This window comes from Myotis yumanensis, unplaced genomic scaffold (assembly GCF_028538775.1).
Source record: "Myotis yumanensis isolate MYYU_CA2020_CCGP unplaced genomic scaffold, mMyoYum1.0.hap1 SCAF_16, whole genome shotgun sequence".
Taxonomy (NCBI): domain Eukaryota; kingdom Metazoa; phylum Chordata; class Mammalia; order Chiroptera; family Vespertilionidae; genus Myotis; species Myotis yumanensis.
Window position 1 is genome coordinate 4,222,539 of NW_027223767.1, and position 18,540 is coordinate 4,241,078.

The 18,540-nt window shown below is 47.6% G+C and overlaps 1 protein-coding gene across 1 annotated transcript; it reads left to right on the forward strand.

The window, feature by feature from the left end:
• The first annotated feature begins 424 nt into the window (after positions 1-424).
• On the forward strand, positions 425-12,964 carry LOC138994563 (phosphofurin acidic cluster sorting protein 2-like). Its single transcript, XM_070394522.1, has 7 exons — positions 425-437; positions 642-753; positions 1,155-1,263; positions 9,227-9,866; positions 10,410-10,772; positions 10,854-11,006; positions 11,493-12,964. The coding sequence occupies exons 1-7, from the start codon at positions 425-427 to the stop codon at positions 12,962-12,964; spliced, it is 2,862 nt and encodes a 953-aa protein (XP_070250623.1).
• The last annotated feature ends 5,576 nt before the right edge of the window (positions 12,965-18,540 follow it).

The following is an 18,540-nucleotide window of genomic DNA, read 5'->3' on the forward strand; positions in this document are numbered from 1 at the left end:
CGCACACAAGGTCTCTCTCTCTCACACACACAGACACACACACACACACACACACACACACACACACACAAACTCAAATGACTCTGGGTGGAATTAAAAGAAAAGCAGACACGAAGGAGTTAACAATAGGAAGAAAAAGAGGTTGTAGGCACTTTTTCCTTTGTGACATTCCTCCTCCTACTTTATAGCTACTACCCTTCATGAGCCTGAATATTGCTAAGAAGCACATGCTGCAATAATCCATTGTGCAGGCAGAGAAGAGACAGGATCTAACAGGCACAATGACTTATCCAGGATCAAGAAGAGGTAAGAATGAGGGGTTGAGTCTGAGCCCAGGTCTGTCTCCTCAAACCTAGTACCCTGGCTGCAGCTAGACCTTGTGGAGAGGGTGTGTTCGTGTCACTGTGTACACTGTTGGTGTTCCATGGAGAAGGCAGGTGAGCAGTCAGTAGCCCACAGGACTATCTATAGCTTTTCTTAGGTGAGGGGAGTCTTGGAGGCAATTCCAGAAAGTGAGGTCACTTCCTAATAGAACTTGGAACCCCTGTAACCAGGCACCCACTTTATAGCAACTGCCCAACCGCCACTCACTTGGCAAGAGACAGTTGACAGTTCAACATGTTCTCTGGTTGTGTTCCCAGTTATGGGGGCTCTGTTTCCCGGAGACCCTGCAGGGAGCGTTGTTCCAGACTCTGTAGACGGTTCAACACTCGTGCCCAACATCTCTGGCCGTTTTCAAGAAGATCTCATCAGGTAAGTGAAAGTGGCCTGGGTCGGACCCATTCACGCCAGGCCAGCCTCCTCCGTGGGCCATCCCTGTGCAGCCCATATCCCTCCCCTTCATGTGGTGGGAAGAGGGACCTGAAGGGAGAACCGCGAGGCAGGAACAGTTTTTGGAGCAGTGGATAATGTAGAGGTCCTGCTGTGATCACACCCCAGGCCAGGGCAGGAAGGTGGAGATGGGGCTCCAGAGGGGTCCCTTATCTGTGCCAATGGGAGTCCTAGGCCTCAGGCTGTCAAGCCTTTTCCTTGCCAGTAGAGGTCTCAGCAGATCACATTCTGTGTGTCTGGGGTGTAGGGTAACAAGGTTTAGAGAACCAGCAAAACAGGGCTCTGAGGTTTTCCCCTGGTGACTGAGATCTGTCTTTCTAGAGCTCCGCACAGGAGAACAGACTGGAGCCGACAGATGGGGTCCTCAACTCCATGCCCCAGCAGGAGGCACAGATACCTGAGAAATCCTCAAGCCTGAAGCACCGCAGCAGGGTGAGTGTAGGTGCCCAGTGGACCCAAACTCCAGAACTCCAGGGAGTCAACAGGACCCAGGTTCCATAAGGCACCCTGCTACTCCCCTGAGATCCCTCCTAGTGCCCAGGTCCTAAAGGAATCTGGGTCCTTGTCTCCTCCATGTCAAGCGCTGGGGCCTCCCAGGGCTGCACATTGTTTGTGGACTGGGACTGATTATCACGGAGATCCATGTCTTTATTGCTGTGGGACCTGGACCTTAAAACCTTCCATTGCCCTGACGACGGTGCCACCCTAAACATACCACATGTCCTAATATCCAGACCCTCCACCCCAGGAAAAAGCCTCTGTGTTCTCATCTTACACTGGGATGTTCTGTCAGAAATCTCCTGGGTGACACTGTTAATACAAGCATGTGCTGTCTGTCCTCTGCTAAGAAAATGACCTAAGATACTAATGTGTTTCATGTTCCTCACCTGCAATTCTCCTTTCCCTGCCAAGAACCTTTTCTCTTATTAATGTGAAAAAATTTCAGAGCTGTGAAAAATTTGTGTGCATTTATTGGATCCCAAGTGTCGACAATTGCGAGCGAGCAAAATCTCAATGGGTTGAGAGAATGCTCCGGAGAATGACAATTTTGCACCTTATTTTATACATTTCAAGCAAAAGTGCAGACTTTTCTGGGTTCCATGAAATCCATGGGTGATAGATTAGGGAGAGAGGAGAAAGCAAAGTGGAGACACTTGTGTGATTGGATAAAGGGTAAAATGATAGGCACATATTTCTTTTACATAGGTGGATATAGGATAGTTTCAAGTCAACAATGAGCTCAGTAACAACGAAGGGATCTCTGATCTCCACAGAGCACAGAACGGTGCCTGTGCATGAATGAAGTGTCCAAAATAAGGAAAATCATAGATGCAAAAAGGCAGTCCACAGACTCAGTTAAGGTGAAGATTGACCTTTGTCAGGGTAGATTCCAGACAAGGATCTGACTACTCATCATGAGATCCTCTTAGTTAGTGTTTTAATTTCAGACCATCCTTTTAGTTACTTAAGTTCTCTGAGTTTGCAAGACTGCCTTGCAGGACTTCCCTGAGCTAGTCAGGTTAGCATGGGGCCCCTTTTTCATTCACACATCCTCCTTTTGTTCATAAATCAATACAAATTATGCATTGATGATGAGTGTTAGTGTTATGTCTTGCTGAACAATGGACCATTCAGGATAAGGTAAGACTATAACCTTTAATGGCATTCAAAGTGGAACTTTTATTATTAATCAAAATAAAAAGGCGGTGCAGGGAAAACCATGAGATCTTATATGTCCTTGTTAAAAAGCATCCTGTACCAATTTTATATTTTGAGCTAACATGAGCAGAGTCCCTTTGCTGCTTGTCTTAACATTCCGTATTTTGCATCTAGTATAACATTTACATACCTGGAACAAAAGCAACAACATTAAAGCAGGAACACTCTTTAGGAATAGAAAATGTCTACTACTAGACAATACAGCGCCTAAGGGAAATAAGCATCCCAGCCAACCAAAATACCCTTTGCATGTATTTTCATAATTGCTTATTAAGCTAATTATATGTTTCCTTCATCATCCACTGTTCCTTGTACTTATGCTATGTTTGGCCAGATGAAGCAAGACTCTCTACTATTTCCTTATCATGACTGATCATTAGAATGTACTTGTCTAGTAGGTGGGAAAAATTAGCAGATATCAAAATTCAACTTTTCATATGTAATAAGGAGTGTCATAACTATATAAAAATCAGTTGATGTACATTTAATCAATAACAGTTAGGAGATAGAAGAACAAGGTTTGAGCAGCAGTAATTTGTCAGCATCCAGGCCTTGCTGACTTCTTGGGAAAGCTGTCAGCCCCCACGGCCAGTGGTTTCTCATCCTTGTAAAGTCTTCAGTCTCCATGGTGGATGGAGGGCAGTGTCAGTGACAGATGTCCATTTGTAGTTAGGCCTCTAATAAGGTAACATCCTTTTTAACACGTTGGAGAGAGTCTTTACTTTATGTGTTTCCATAAAGAAAGTCTCCTGGTTGTAAGTTTTGATCCTTGAAGTCTTTGTCTCTTGGGATTACTGTGAAATGAATATCACTAATGTATCATTCCCTGTAACCTTCCTAGTGAATCATGGATAGTAATGTAGAATTTTGCTTTTAGTTTTCCTTATATTTGGAAAACAAAATGATTTTAAAATCAGCAATATTTTAAACAGAGTCATAACAATAATATCCATCTTCTCTTCATTTAGTTCCCTACCCATTGTGTTGTCTATCCTGGTTATTTGCTAGTATTTTCATGAATTCAGTTATTCCTTAGAGTTCTAAACTTCTTCATTCAGTTCAAAGATGTGACCTGCGCAGAAACCTGTTACTTAGAGTAAGCCAAGCTCTGACCGGTTTGGCTCAGTGGGTGGAGCGTAGGCCTGTGGACTCAAGGGTCCCAGGTTCAATTCAGGGTAAGGGCATGTATCTTGGTTGTGGGCTCATCCCCGTAGAGATTGTGCTGGAGGCAGCTGATCAATGTATCTCTCTCATCAATGTTTCTAACTCTCTGTCCCTCTCCCTTCCTCTCTGCAAAAAATCAATAAAATATATTAAAAAAATGAAAAATAGAGTAAGTCAAGAGTCCCTTTCATGAATTTTTCTAAAGATGTAGCATATTTGAAAATGCAGTAAAGTCAAACAATATCTATGAATGACAAAACCAAGTGGTATGATTATAGTTTTGATCGCAATGCAATTGATAAAGAAACTGCTTTTCTGGTAAACTAACATTTCAAGGCAATAATTTTTGGATAATAATAATTACTGTAAAATTACAGAGAACAATATGAAAATATATAAGTACATGTATATATTTGGATTTAATACATAATTTCAGTATACAGAGAACAATAATATGTAAGATTTTAAAACATTGTCCATGGCTTCCTGCATTGAGAATTGGGTATGATTCATAAACTTCCATTGTTTGTGCCACAAACCTGGAGTCAAACTGCCAGACACACCCACAGGTAACCATCCTCTTGGCTGGCCCCGTGTTGCTGACACCAAGATCACTGTTACACCACAGAGTTTCCTATTTGAAATTTCCTTTGAATCCTTGTACGTTCCTTCCTAGGGCAGGTTGAAATCTTTAGAACATCCATTTTAATAAAAATATAGGTACACAAATAGCGCAGTTACTTTTAATTTTTAATTTGGTAAAGCTTCTCAGGTAATTTCAAGCATATTCAGTAGTCCTAAATTTGTTAAGAAACGTTTATCTAATAAGGAGAAAGAATAAATCCCTGAGGTATTCCAGGGCCCATTGGAATTGACTCAAAGTCATCTCCTGTTTTAAAAGTCTCTTACAATGATAACTTTGGGAAGGTTGCAAATATACTTGTGCAAAAGATTATACCATGGAGATTTTTTAAATATAAGTAAAGCAAACACAAACTTAGGGTAATAACTCTAAAAGATATTAATCATCCTTGCCAACAGTTGTAATATTAAATATTTTGTCCAGACTATAGAATTCACCTTAATTTACATAAGCATTGAATCTTTGTATGCCCACAAAAGATTATATCCTAGTAATGTCATATGGAGGCTGACAATTCACCACACATAACACATAGATGAACACATATCACACAAAGACTATACACATAATTTGAGTTATTATTTTTGGCAGAGAAATACAAGAATATTTTTATATAAAACTTTCACAAAATTTTGTAGCCTACACCCCCTTTTACAAACCTTTCCTCAAATTTCACAAACCTTCTTACCCATTCAGAAATAACTATCCTTAGAGAAACTTGCATTTGCCCTTTTCCTTCCAATATGACTCTCCATACCTCAAGCCTTCTATTGTCACAACTGTATAATTTCTTCTAACTTAACTGGAACTTTTAACTGTTAGGAGCATTATTAATTTCCAATCATAAGCACACAAGTGAACAACCAGCATTCCTTAGATTGACATTGATGAACATATTGTAATCAAACTCTTACATTCAAAAATCACACCTTCAACAAAGCACAAAACATTACATCAACAGCTCCAAATCCATTTTACAGACCTTCTGTAATTACAAAAAAAGAAAAAACATCCAAAAGGAGTGAACTTCAGACTTGTCTAGCAATCAATGTGTCAGTATTCTTGTTATTTCAAATATGTAGATATTTAATAACTTTCATTAAAACTTACTAAGTTAGAAAGAAATAGTTGAAAAAGCTAAAGAGATTTGTATAGGTGGGTAAGGTATTATTTTTTTTTCTATTGGGATAAGACATATCTTCCACATATTTGTATTTTTAAAATTGGCCTAGCCAAGAAGTCTTGGTGAACTCAGGTATTTTCACTTCAAAGGTTCTGGGACTTTGGTTGCATGAAGCCAATTACCTGTAAGCCTCCAAAATGAATAGGGGAGGTTTGGGGGAGGTAAAAGGACTTGGTGGCCCCTGAATTGTTTCTGGAGCAAAACCTCTGGCACCTAGAAGACTTTATTTGAAAAACAAGGATAGTCATTTTCAATACCTTAGGGACTGGGTTGCCCCCCAAATGTTGGCAAGGGACTGACCAATTCATTCACCCATTTTTGGATTGTTTCTTTCTATTTGGGAGCATTTATCTAGTTTCCAGAAAGCACACAACTCTGAGAGGTATAAAGGCTTTCAGATATATGAATCCTCTGTCTGTCTCCCCTGGGAATGGAAACACAGGTTCCAGGTGCAAGATAGTCTTAAAGTTAATGGTGCCAAAACTCTCTATTTCCCACTTTTTATTGCAACCAGGTAAGCGCTGTAACAAAAGAAGATTGGCTTCTTGCTTGAGGCACTAAGGGTCAAGTTACTCTCATTTGGTGAATATGTACCCCCCAAAAGGACTCTCAAGTGGCTGTGGGTTGCTTCGCCATCTATAGACAGACATATGAGCAAGCCAAATGTTAGAGGCATCTCTGCACGTCTCTGGGCTGTTTGGGGCCATTCGGAGTAGTAGGGTGGGTACCCGGTTAAACCATCTCTCGGGCTCTCATGGAAGATAATAATGAAGAAGAGATGATTAGCAAACATTCTCTCAGTCTCAAGGTTAGTCATCTGGTTCATTTCTTCTAAGTATGTATGTAACTATTCCGGAGAAAGCATATGTCAGCATCACTGATTTCATTAAAACGAAAAAAACAAACCCACTCACTAATCTGGTGAATCGGGCAAGATTAATAAGCAAACCCTATATATTCTCATAAGATTCCCTAGTTGGAAGGAAACAGGTTTTGATTAAAAAATAGACATTTGTAGGACAGCTTTATTCCGATGGTGAAAGCACTTAATTGGGTGTAGTTAAGATAAAATAAAATAGCCTCAGTATATGCAGGGTACTCAGTGGCTTCTCCCCCTCCCCCTGATTTAAAATAGATTTTTTATTGATTTCAGAGAGGAAGGGAAGGAAGAGAGAGAGACAGAAACATCCATGATGAGAGAGAATCATCAATTGGCTGCCTCCTGCACACCCCCTAATGGGGATAGAGCCTGCAACCTGGGCATGTGCTCTTGACCAGAATCAAACCTGGGACCCTTTGGTCTGCAGGCGACACGCTATCTCTTGAGCCAAACTGGCTAGGGCAATGGCTTCCTTTTAATGATCATTTAAAATTTTCCCAAAGTATCAGTGAGAAGGAAAAACATGCTTGGAGCAGCCCTATGCTTGTTTTTGTTTGTTTCCTTTATCTAAATCCTATTTCAGTTTCCTATATCCCTAAAGTGTGGAGGCTTCTCTATAGGAGTTTTCTATAAACCTTATTTAGAAATTCTCTTGCTTTTGCTCCCAGAAACCAGGAGTATATTAATTGCAATAGATTAAAATAGCCAGGATTACATGTTCTATCAGTTAAATTTCTCTGTGAACCAATCAGGGCCATAGAGAAAATGGAGAATGATTGCTGGTTCCTCTCTGGCTGAGAGCAGCTTCTCTCCAAAGGGAGTTGGCAGAATTCCTCTTCTCATTTTCCCTTAAGTCAGTAGGAAGGGGCAGTGGAGGGGACTGAAGGGATAGGACGAAGGGAAGGGAAGGAACACATCTGGACAAGGAAGCTCAGAGAGCAAAAGATAGAGTGGATGTGGTCTAGAAGGGGTAGGATGGGCTGTTCGCATGTATTAGCTTCAGGAGAGTTTGAAGATAATCTCTGAAATCTCTTGTTCATTTCCTTTTGAAAGAGAATTTATCTGTGCTTCTCCTTAGAAGTTTCTAATTTCCAAATCAAGATATGCGTCCTATTCACCCAATCACTTTAATTTTCAGACCGGCATTTTTCTAGATTTTTCTTCTTTTGTTTTGCCTGTGAAAAATCAATTTAGGCACCCAAAGACAACTGTATATTGGCCATTTTTTAGTTGATAATTTCTAGTTAAATCTTCCTACATTTACATTTCTGTAAAGCACTTGCAAGTCAAGGCTTCCTCTCAGGACTATTAATGAGGCCTGGAGTCTGGGAGTTCCCACCCTTGAGGGCGCAACTTCCCATGTTAATTATAGGTGTGCTTGTTGTTGTTTTTATTGTTGTTTGGTATCTGCAGAGTCTCAGCACATTTTCTAGGAGTGTTATGCAATGGGAGAAAGTTTGTTTCTTTAAGGGTTGAGCTGCAAGATGCTCACTCCCCTAGAGTCTCATTCAACCTTCTTATGTGCCTCAGTTTCTCTCTTTGCTGACTACAACAACCAGAAGGGCTACCAGCGCAGGTGGACAACACATCATTAAGAGCCAGTTAGTTTCTTTGCAGGTGTGTGGGAAGCTCAGCTGCTGGCACCCTACTGGTCCTATGGGGCTCCTGCATGTCATGAGGAATGACCTCTGACACGTCCGCAAAGATCCTCAGTTGTCTAAGAACATCTGAGATTCTTGCAGGAAGGAGGATTTCCCCTTCAGATTCTGAGCTGAACAAGATCAGCTCTCACTTATACAGCTTAGGTGTTTGCCCAGACTCAAAAAAGGCAAATCCTATCGAAAAGCCAGGGTTAAAACCCAGGCCCATTTTCCCTCCTGTCTCTCCTTAGCCTGGGATCTATCAACTGTTAGCCTTAGTTCCACCAAGAGTATTACAAAATATGGCTCAAATAAAGTCAGCATCACAAGCAAGGGAAGGTCCTGAATCCAAGAGACAAGTGTCACAAGTTCACCGGCAGGTAGGGAACTGGTGCATCAATGGACCCTTTGCCGGATGCCAGCACCAGGTGTAGGTCAGCAGGGTGGTGCTGGGTGAGATTTTTTGGGATCCTGCTGTATTGTGCCAAGTAAATGTCAATGTAAGAAGCATTCAAAACGGTGAACAATTGTTGAGATTTTATCTGAGCCAAACTGTCATTGGCCTTGAATCAAAATCTCAATGGATTGGAATTATGCTCTGGAGAATGGCAGTTTTCACCTTATTTTAGATATTACAGTCAGAAGTGGAGATGTATGTGGGTTGCATGAAATCCACTGGTGATAGATTGGATAAAAAGTAAAATGACAGACACATACTTCTTTCCCATAGGGGGATATAGGATAGAACAGCCAACAATGAACTCAATAACAATGAGGGGATTTGTGGTCTTTGCAGAGCACAGAGTGTCCAAAAAAAAAAAAAAAAAAAAAAGAGGAAAATTCCTTTGATGTTCCAAAGCTATGTTCTTGTAGATTGCAAAAGACAGTAGACAGTCTCAGTTAAGGTAAAGCGTGACATTTTTTAGAGAAGATTCCAGCCTAGGACCCGGCGACCGACCATAAACAGCTTTTAGTTAAAATATTTTAACTTCAGAGCATCCTTTGTGATAACTTTAGGCCTCTGAGTTGAAAAGACAATGACCCAGGCCTTCCCTGACCTAATCGCAGGTTAGCGAGTGGCCACTTTTTGTGTGGCCACACCCTCCTTCGACCACTCATGCCCCACTTCTTGCCACCAATCGTGTCCCTCCTCTGTCCCACCACAGGAGGAAAACCCATCAACCCTGAGTAGAAAAAGGACCAGTAGGGTGCCAGCAGCTGCAGCTTCCTCACGAAGTGTGGGCCTGGCAAGCACGTCCACGGTGCTCAAAACGCAGGTCCCCCAGAACCTGTTTGCCACCTGGGAGGTGGACTGCTCCAGTGCCCGGTGTGTGCCCAGGTGGTGTAGTCTCACTTTAAAGAAGCTAGTGATCTTCAAGAAGCTGGCCAAGGACCTCAACTCTGTGGTAATTTCCGTGAAGATGCGGGACTCCAAGGGCATCCTGAGGTCCCAAGAGATTGTGCTGCCACAAGGTAGACCAGTGCAGACCAACCTGGCACTCACCTTCTCCCTGCAGTACAGCCACTTCCTCAAGGGAGAAGGTAACAAGCTCCTGATCATGCTGGAGCAGAGGAAGTGCTCTCAGAACAGAAATGTCCTGGGCTACGAGACACTGGCCACTGGTGCCATCCATATGGCTGACGTCATGCAGCGAAACCCCAGGCGTGGCCAGATGGTGAGCCTTTGCCGCAGCATCAAGGAATCCTCCACTACGGTGGCCGAGATCTGGATCTCCTCCCTGTGCAGTCAGCCCATCGAACACGAGGACAGTGCCATCCAGGTCAGCCCTAAGGCCAAGTCGGCAGGTAACTACGAGGGGCAGGATGAGCTGCAGGCCAGGTGCAGGGGAAAGCACAGACAGGACCTGCACAAGAATGCCTTGGAGAAGGGGAAGCCAAAGAAGCAGCGGCAATCAATACGAGGAAACCTGAAGCAGAAAGTCCTGGCGCTGTTTCACAGGTCCAAAGTGTCAGAGAGGGACCTTCGGTCTGACATGATGGGGAAACGCAGGAAAAGTGACCCATACATGGAGGAGGAAGAGAGCGTCCTCAGCATCCCCAGGCCCAAGCTCAGGCCATACTTCGATGGCCTGTCAGACTCCAGTTTGCAGACGGAGATGTGGGGCAGCCACAGTGACAGTACCCAAACAGAGCCTCTGAGTCTGCCCCACATGCCCGAGAATTCGTGGGCCCTGGGAGGCAAGCAATCAAGTGAGAGGGACAATGAATTTGCGGCCCACAGCACACCCACCAGCAAGGTGGACAAGATCCAGATCTCCTCCCTGTCCATGCCGCCCATCGACCAGGAGGACAGCGCCAGGCAAGCCAGTCCCAAGGCTGCGTCCTCAGACAACTACTCTGAGTGCAAGTGTGAGAGCTTCTTCTCGCAGCTGGAGACCAGCTACCATACCGCTGACCAGGAGGAGGATGAATTTGATGAGGGGAATCTCATCTTCAGAAGGAGCACCCTGACCAGGCAACAGAACTACCACCAGAAAGTCCTGTTATGGCTGCACACAGTCCAAGTGTCGGAGGAGGACCTGGACCCTGAGCAGGACCATGGGGAGCCTGTCCCGGAGGTGGAGGAGGACCTGGACCTCCTGTATGACATGCTGCAGAATCCCAGTGACAGTGGCCCAGACACTGAGGACGATGGCAGCGTCCTCAGCACCCCCACACCTAAGCTTGGCCCATACTTTGAAGGCCTGTCTAGCGGCCCAGACATGAAGGACAATCACAGTGTCCTCAGCAGCCCCAATCCCAACCTCAGGCCATCCATGGAAGGCCTGTCAGACTCCAGCTTGCAGATGGAGATATGGGGCCTCCACAGCACCAGGATCCAAAAGGAGCCTCTGAGTCTGGCCCACCTGCTTCAGAACGCAAGGCCCCCGGGAGGCAAGCAGCCAAGCCACAGTGACTCCCAACTTGTGGCCTACAGCACACCCACCACTAAGATTCGAATGGCCTCCCTGTCCCATCAGCCTATCGATCAGGAGGCCACTGCCATGCAGGCCAGCACCAAGGCCCAAAACTCGCATCATGACTTCGCCAGCACATCTGAGAGCTGCTGCTTTGAGCAGGCGGCCAGCCACAAAGCCGTCCACAGGCAGTCCCAGGACAAAGGGAATCTGGTAGTAAGAAGGAGGTGCATGACCAGGCAACAGAATTACCACCAGAAAGCAGTGGCATCTATGCTCAGGGCCCAAGTGTCGGAGAAGGTCATATCCTCAGAACAGGCCCTTGTGAGGCATGTCCCCAAAGTGGAGCAGGCTCTGGACCGTCGGTATGACATTGTGCTGAGCTCTAGTGACAGTAGCCTAGATATGGAGGATGATATCAGTGTCCCCAGCACCCCAAAGCCCAAACTCAGGCGGTACTTTGACAGCATGTCAAGTGACAGTGGCTCTGACTCAATGGCCCACAGAATTCACTCCCCTGGGAAGCAGCTGGCACAGCTGGAGGACAACCGGGAGGCAGGGTCCTCCACACAGCATTGGGTCACCAAGAAGTTGCCATCCATAGTGCGCTTCACCAAGTCTCTAGTCATGCCCTCCAGCAGGTCCAAGAGGAAGCAGGCTGGCCGCCGGGGCTGCGACACAGTCCTGAATGAGTGGGTCAACAGACTGGACAACGACAGCCCAGACCCACAGAGCCAGCCGCAGATCCTCAGGAAGCCCGTGTGTGACCAGCTCAACCACATCCTCATTTCCCAGGACAAGATGCCCGAGAACATCATCCTGGTCAACACCTGCGACTGGCAGGGCCAGTTACTTTCGGACATCCTGCAGGGGCACACGCTGCCCGTGGTGTGCACTTGCTCCACAGATGACGTCCAGGAGGCCTTTAGCATCATCGTGTCACAAATGCAGAGATACTGCAACCTCAATTCCCAGGCACTGACGCCTGTGAAGATGGCGGTGGCAGGGGCACAGCCCTACTTCAACGCTGTGCTGCGGGTCTTCGTGGAGCAGCTGTCCCAGCAGCCACCCCAATGGCTAGACTACATGCGCTTCCTGGTCATCCCGCTGGGTTCCCACCCCTTGGCCAGCTACCTGGGATCCATGGATTGCCGCTACAGCAACTTCTTCCAGGACCTGTACTGGCGGGACATGTTCAACAACCTGGAGTCCCAGAACACCTTGCAGGACACACAGGACGTTGTGTCCAGAATCTCTGAGTACATTGCGGGGGCCAACTGTGTCTACCTGCTGCCCATCGCAGAGGCCATGCTCATGTCTAAGCAGCAGCGCCCAAATGAGAAGTCCTCACAGAAGGACTGCATCCCTTTTGTGGGGGCAGTGAAGGTTGGAAGAGTGGAACCATCTGCAGCCATGTTAGGAGACTCAGATGATGTGGTCCCCTCATGCTCCAGGGTGCTTCTGTCCCCCACCGGGAAGGCCTCACCCAACACACTGTCCCCCCCGTCAATGAGTGGGGGCCTGTCCTCCACCAGCCAGAGCGTCCATGCAGAGATGATGGAGCTGCAGGTGGATTACTGGACAGCAGCCCAGCCAATAGATACGAAGAGAGTAGCAGAGAAGAAACACCTACCTACCACCAAAACCACACTCAAGTGCTTCTTCCAGTCTGTCCAGGTCAGCAGGCTGCCCCGCAGTGGTGAGGGCACAGCAACACCTGCCATGGCCATCAAAGTGGTCACCAAGGAGAAGAAAAAGAAGGCGCCCATGAAAACCAAGGACGAGGATGTGGAGTGCAAAAGCCAGTGCATCCAGGGCATTGGTCGCCTGGTTTGCAAGGCCAAGCACCAGCAGAGTATGCTGCCGGTCGTCATCGATGGCGTGGAGTGGAATGATGTGGAGTTTTTCCAGTTGGCAGCCCAGTGGTCCTCCCACGTCAAGCACTTCCCCATCTGCATCTTCGCACACAACAATCCCACCTTCTAGCCCTGCCCCTCCCCTGCCCTTCACTCTGCCTTGGCCAAGCCCAGGAGGACCCAGCTGCTTTTCTGTGAACAGTGCCGTTTACTACCAACACCGACCCTGGAAACCCATAAAGAAACCATTTTGAGTTCCAATGTGCTCACAGCCTGGAACCTAAGGGGGTTGCCCCTCACTGGGAGCTCCTCAATGCTCTGTTCAGTAAAAAGAACGCTCTGGTGGGTGGGAGTCAGGAGGGCAGTGTTGAGCTGGAGCATCATGGAAGATGTGTTTTGGCCTCAGGATGCCCAACATTCTCAGTGAGAAGGGTTCTGGCCTTGAAGACCTGCCCTTCCTGGAAGCCAGGACTCTGCTTCCCTGGGAGACAGCTCCAACCTGTGCGCAGACTCAGAGCTCGGCAGACAGAGGTCAAGGGCTAGCCTCTGATTGCAGTATTCTGAGCACAACATGGAGGCCAGTCAGCCCAGCCAACTGCAAAACAGCTGCCAACCAGCCAACTGGTCCAGCAACACCTACTCAGGGTTACCAGTGAACTTCAGGCTCACAGGCAAAAAGAAAAAAGACCTGTATGGTGCACATCGCCCTGGCATACTGGCTAGACAAAGTGGTCGGTTACCTGAGGAGAGAACCCACCTTCGTTCCTGTCTGTTACTACAGAACATTTGCTACCACCCAACAGCTGTGGGACCAATTATTTACCAGGTGAGCCCCTCCCCCTCCAGAGCACATGGCCACCAGGCCACCTGTTGGCTGTTTGCCTTCAGGTCACTGCAACTCCCTGAGTGTTTATTCCTCTGAAACCTCGGTGAACCCGGGAGCAGGCGCATAGGGTTATTGTAGGGACTTGCTGTGGTCCTCCCTCGTAAGTGTTCTCTGGGAGCCTAGATAGTGGAGAGGTCTGCTGGAGGGGCTGTGATTGAACCAACTGGTCATTTTCACTTCCTCTTGGAGAAGCCACAACCAAATTAGTGATTCTCTTTGGGGCCTTGGGTTCAGCTCTTTTCTAATATGACGAAGAGATTGGAGATACTATTAGGGGTCTCTGTCCCACTTGAATCCAGATTAGCGATACCAGGGGTCAGCCGTGGGGCCCAGGGTCACCCAGCAAACTGAGATGGGGCTGGTTTGGGCTCATTCAATCAGCACATATATTAGAAGCCCTGCCAGGTAACGAAATGTTTCTAGGCACTGACCATAAGCCAGTGCTCAGAGCAGACACCAAGCCTGCACTCCAGAGCTTCCTTCTGGTTGGGAGCAATTCAGTCACACTAGGCTGCACAGGCTCGTAGTGTCCACAGGAGACCTGATGTGACGTCCTCCTGGCCTCCACTACCTATGGCTGCATCTTCGCGTATTGTGAAGAGGATGGTAGACCTCTGTTCAGCAGAAAACGTGAGTCAGTTTCTGATCAGATCCATGAGGGGAGGATGGGGCTATGAATTCAAGGTGCTGGCAGAACCCTGGATCCCACTCATGGTGGGATTTCTGCCAGTGGAAAGAGGTCTGAGGGCTTCTCTTAGAAAAATGGACACAAGTCAGAGAGCTGTGCAAGTGGATATGGGTGGTGTGGGCAAGTGGGGAGGTCAGTGGACTGAGAGCCCCTCAGACAATTCATAGCCTTCCGCTCCTAATCCCAGCCCAGTCTGCACCCCTATCCCGGGACCTTGCTCCCTAATCGGGTAGAACCTCCTCAGTGGCAGCTTGGTGTATCCTGCCCTGTGGGAGTTGAGTTTCAGTGGGAGGCAAAGAACCACACAGGACAGCTAGTGAATTAGGCAGCAAATAGGTGAAGGAGCCAAAGTTTGAGGTGATAGGAAGGCCCTGGGGTTCGTTTGTTTGTTCATTGGTCAGTATTCCTGAAGCACCTACTCTGTGCCAATGAGTGACATGAACAGGGTGGACACCAGCCCTCTCAGTTCTAATGGGAGGGAACAGGGACACTGAGTGAGCATGTCAGATTCCCCTGAAGAAGGGGACAGGTGGTTCCCTCATTGATCCAGAGCTGTCAGGTAGGAGGGCTTTCTGCCAACTATTCCTGGGTGACCAGGCTCATCTCTGCAAGGACTGCCAGACTGAAGGTGGACGAGGAGGAGGTCTGGCGTCTTGATGAGCAGGAGGAGCAGGAACAGGACACCAGGCTCTCTGAGTGGAGCAATGGGAGGGCCGTGTGGAAGGGAAAGGCAGGCCTCACATTCTGCTGCTCACCTATCTCTCTCCCCAGGGCCATTTCCTGCATGCTGAGCATCTGGCTGGACCAGCACCTCCAGAATTTCCCAGCCTGATGATGCTGTTGGCTTCCATAGAGCTCAACTTGCAGTCTCCTACCAGCCAAACCATCCCAGTGCCTCCATTCAAAATGGGAGGACCTGAGCCCACTGAGGCTGAGACAAGAGGAGGAGGAGGCCTTTGGGGGTGGTGTGGGTGAGTGTGCCTTTGGAAGGCACACAAAAGGCAGTGAGGGTGGTAACATGTCCTCTTCTTGCATCTCCAGAACCAGCTCCAGAGCAACAAGCAGGAAAACCCTCAAGAGGCAAGGCCACCCTAGTGGCCTCTCCAGAGCCAGAGCAGGATCCAGGCACAGCTTTCACTGAACTTCAAGAGGCAGAGGAACCACCTGCAGCATTTGAGCAACTCACCCCAGCTTCTGGGCGGCCTGTGGTGCCAGGTCCCGGGCAGAGCGCATGTCAGCAGCCATGGCAGAGAGGGCACCCCCCTACCCCATTTAGATGCATTGTTAGAAGTTTTCTGTTAATGTTACATATGTTTATAATTTTACTATATTTTTATGATATTTAATAACATACAGTGTACTGGGGAGAAAATATACTGAAATACTCCAAAACATAAACTTAATTTAGAGTCTATAAAATTTAACCCTAAAAACCGTCAAAGCTTTGAGCAAGTCTGTTATTCTGGACCCTGACCCACCCAGGGAGAACTGTCCTCACCTTCTCCACCTGCCCTTCCTGGTGCCAGGCCTCTGCTTCCCTCGGAGCTGGCTCCACCCTGTGCCAGGACGCAGAACTGACCTCCCATTGGGGGCATCCTAAACCTAACATGGAGGCCTGTCAGCTCACCCCTGGGCCTCCATGTTGTCCCCAACATCACTCACTCAGGCTTCCAAATAAGCTTGACCCTCACTGGGCGAAAAAAAATTAAAAATTAAAAATCAAAATGGACATGTAAGGTGCAGATCTCCCAGGAACAGTTATTGGGAAAACTGGCCAAATACTTGGTGTCCAGCTTCCTGGGCAGCGTCCCCACCTTGGTCCGCACCCACCCTTCTGTGTTAATACAGAACTTTTGGGACTAACCAACGTGTGTGGGACCAACCATGTACCAGGTGAGCCCCTGCCCCTCCACAGCAAAGTGGTCACTCAGCCACCTGCTTGCTGTGAGTCTCCAGATCACTGCACCTCCCGGAGTGTTTGTGTCCCTCAACATGGGGAGAGCCTAGGCCCAGCTTCATAGGGTTATGGTAGGGACTTGGGGTGGCGGGAGGGGGGTTCCTCCGAGAAAAAGGCCCGCTGGGAGCCTGGACTCTGGAGAGGCGTGCTGGAGGAGCTGTGGTTGTTCCAATTGGCCATTTTCTCTTCTTTTAAAGAAACTTCTGCATTATTTGTGATTCTTCTCAGGCCTTAGGCTAAGCTATTTTGTCTTTTGATAAAGACGTTGGAGATTCCATTAGGGGTTCCTGTCCTGGGTGAAGCCAGATGAGATATCCCAGGGGTGAGCAGGGGGACCCCAGGTTCACCCAGCTATCTGACAAGGGGCTGGTTTGGGCTCATTCATTCAGCAAAGGCCCTGACCTCAGGACTGCACTCCAGTGCTTCCTTCTAGTCAGGAGTGATCCAGTCACTCGATGCTGCACAGGCAGGTAGCATCCACAGGACAGCCGATGTGACTTCTTCCTCAAAGTATCTCTGATCTACACGTAATGTGAAACAGAAAGTGGATCTCTAGACCAGCAGAAACAGTGAATGTGCTTTGGATTAGAGCCTTAAGGGAAGTATGGGACTGTGAATTGGAGAAGCTGGCAACACCCTGGATCCCGTGCCTTGTGAGATTTCTGCAAGAGGGCAGAGGTGTGAGGGCTTCCTCTAGATAAAAAATGGAAGGTGTCAGAGAGCAGAGCATGTGGATTGGGTGGTGGGGGTTGGTGGAGAGGGCATGTGGCTGGCCACACTGAGAAGAGCTCACACAGGCTGGGCTTAGGCAGGAGCACAGAGGCGCTCAGGTCAGTGCCCAGTGGCCTGCAGTCTGGAGGTTGTTCTGGGGTGGGGCCTTTAACTGGGACTTCAGTGATGGAGATGGGAGGGTTCTTCCTTGGAAGGCACACAAAAGGCAGTCATGGTGGTAACATGTTCTCTTTCTGGATCTACAGAAGCAGCTCCAGAGCAAGATTCAGAAACACCTAAAGAGGCAACGCCTACTCTGGTGGCCTCTCCAGAGGCAGAGCACAATCCAGGAACAGCTGCCACAGAACTTCCAGATGTGGAACCACCTGCAGCTTGTGAGACACTCGCCTCAGCTCCTTCAGAACCTGTGGTCCTAGATCCTGAGCTAACTCGTGTATCAGCTGCCACAGCCGATGGGGCTCCTTCCCCTCCTTATGTGAAGTTATAAAATACTTTTGTTTATCACATATATGTTTATAACTTTACTGTACATTTCTTATACTATTCAGTAACATACAGTCTAATTAAAGAAAATGTAATGAAATACTCTTAAACATAAATTTAATTTAGATTCTATAAAATTTAACTCTACAATCCTTCAGAGCCTTGAACAAGTCTGTTTCTTCTGGGCCTGCATCACGTTACTATGAGTCATAGATTGGGAAGAATTAGTCTCTCTGGAGACATCTGCTCTAAGGATGTGATGTTCTTGAGGCCCAGGACAATGGGATTCTGGGGGAAATTGACCCACGAGCATTGGGGAAGGGACCCTTTATGTCAGGGCTACCCCTGGGAACCCATATTTTTTTTGACTTCATCTCCCACCAGCACATGGACAAAGCATGGCCTTAAGCGCCCCCTGGCGTCCACGTTGCAGAATGCTGTATGGTTTAACCAGCAGCAAGCAGTTCCACAACCCTGACTGACACCTGCACCTGGACAGAAACTCCACCCTGCTCCACGCGCACTGAAAGGCATTCTGAGAATCTCCTCTGTTGGCCCACAGCACTGAAGAGGGGACAGGGCATGTCCCAGGGCCGGAGGTCCACACTCATCTCATCCACAGGCGCCACTTCCATATCTCCTCTGGGGTCAGAGCCTCTCTCTGCCCTCAGACCCTAGACCCTGGTTCAGCTGGGCTAATTCCTGAGGCTCTTCTGTCTCACCAGAGCCCAACAGCCATTCTGTCTCATGCCCCAAAGCTGAACAAGGTTGTGGAGACAGCCTGGCTTCTCCTTTTACATCAACCCTACTCAGTGCTCTGATCCACCCTGGTGAGGATGGACTAGCAGCCTTGTACAGCACCCCGCCATGGTACAAGCTACATGACTCAAGACAAATGGGTGTTCACTGTGGACCACACCCTGGGTCCTTGCTCTCAAGGAGATCAGCCCTGTTGGTTGA

Bases quoted from the DNA above. Each gene is read 5' to 3' on its own strand.
- LOC138994563 (XM_070394522.1), top strand. The intron at 9,867-10,409 runs GTAACTACGAGG...CTGCGTCCTCAG, and splicing joins CCCTAAGGCCAAGTCGGCAG to ACAACTACTCTGAGTGCAAG. The intron at 10,773-10,853 runs GCGGCCCAGACA...AAGGCCTGTCAG, and splicing joins ATACTTTGAAGGCCTGTCTA to ACTCCAGCTTGCAGATGGAG.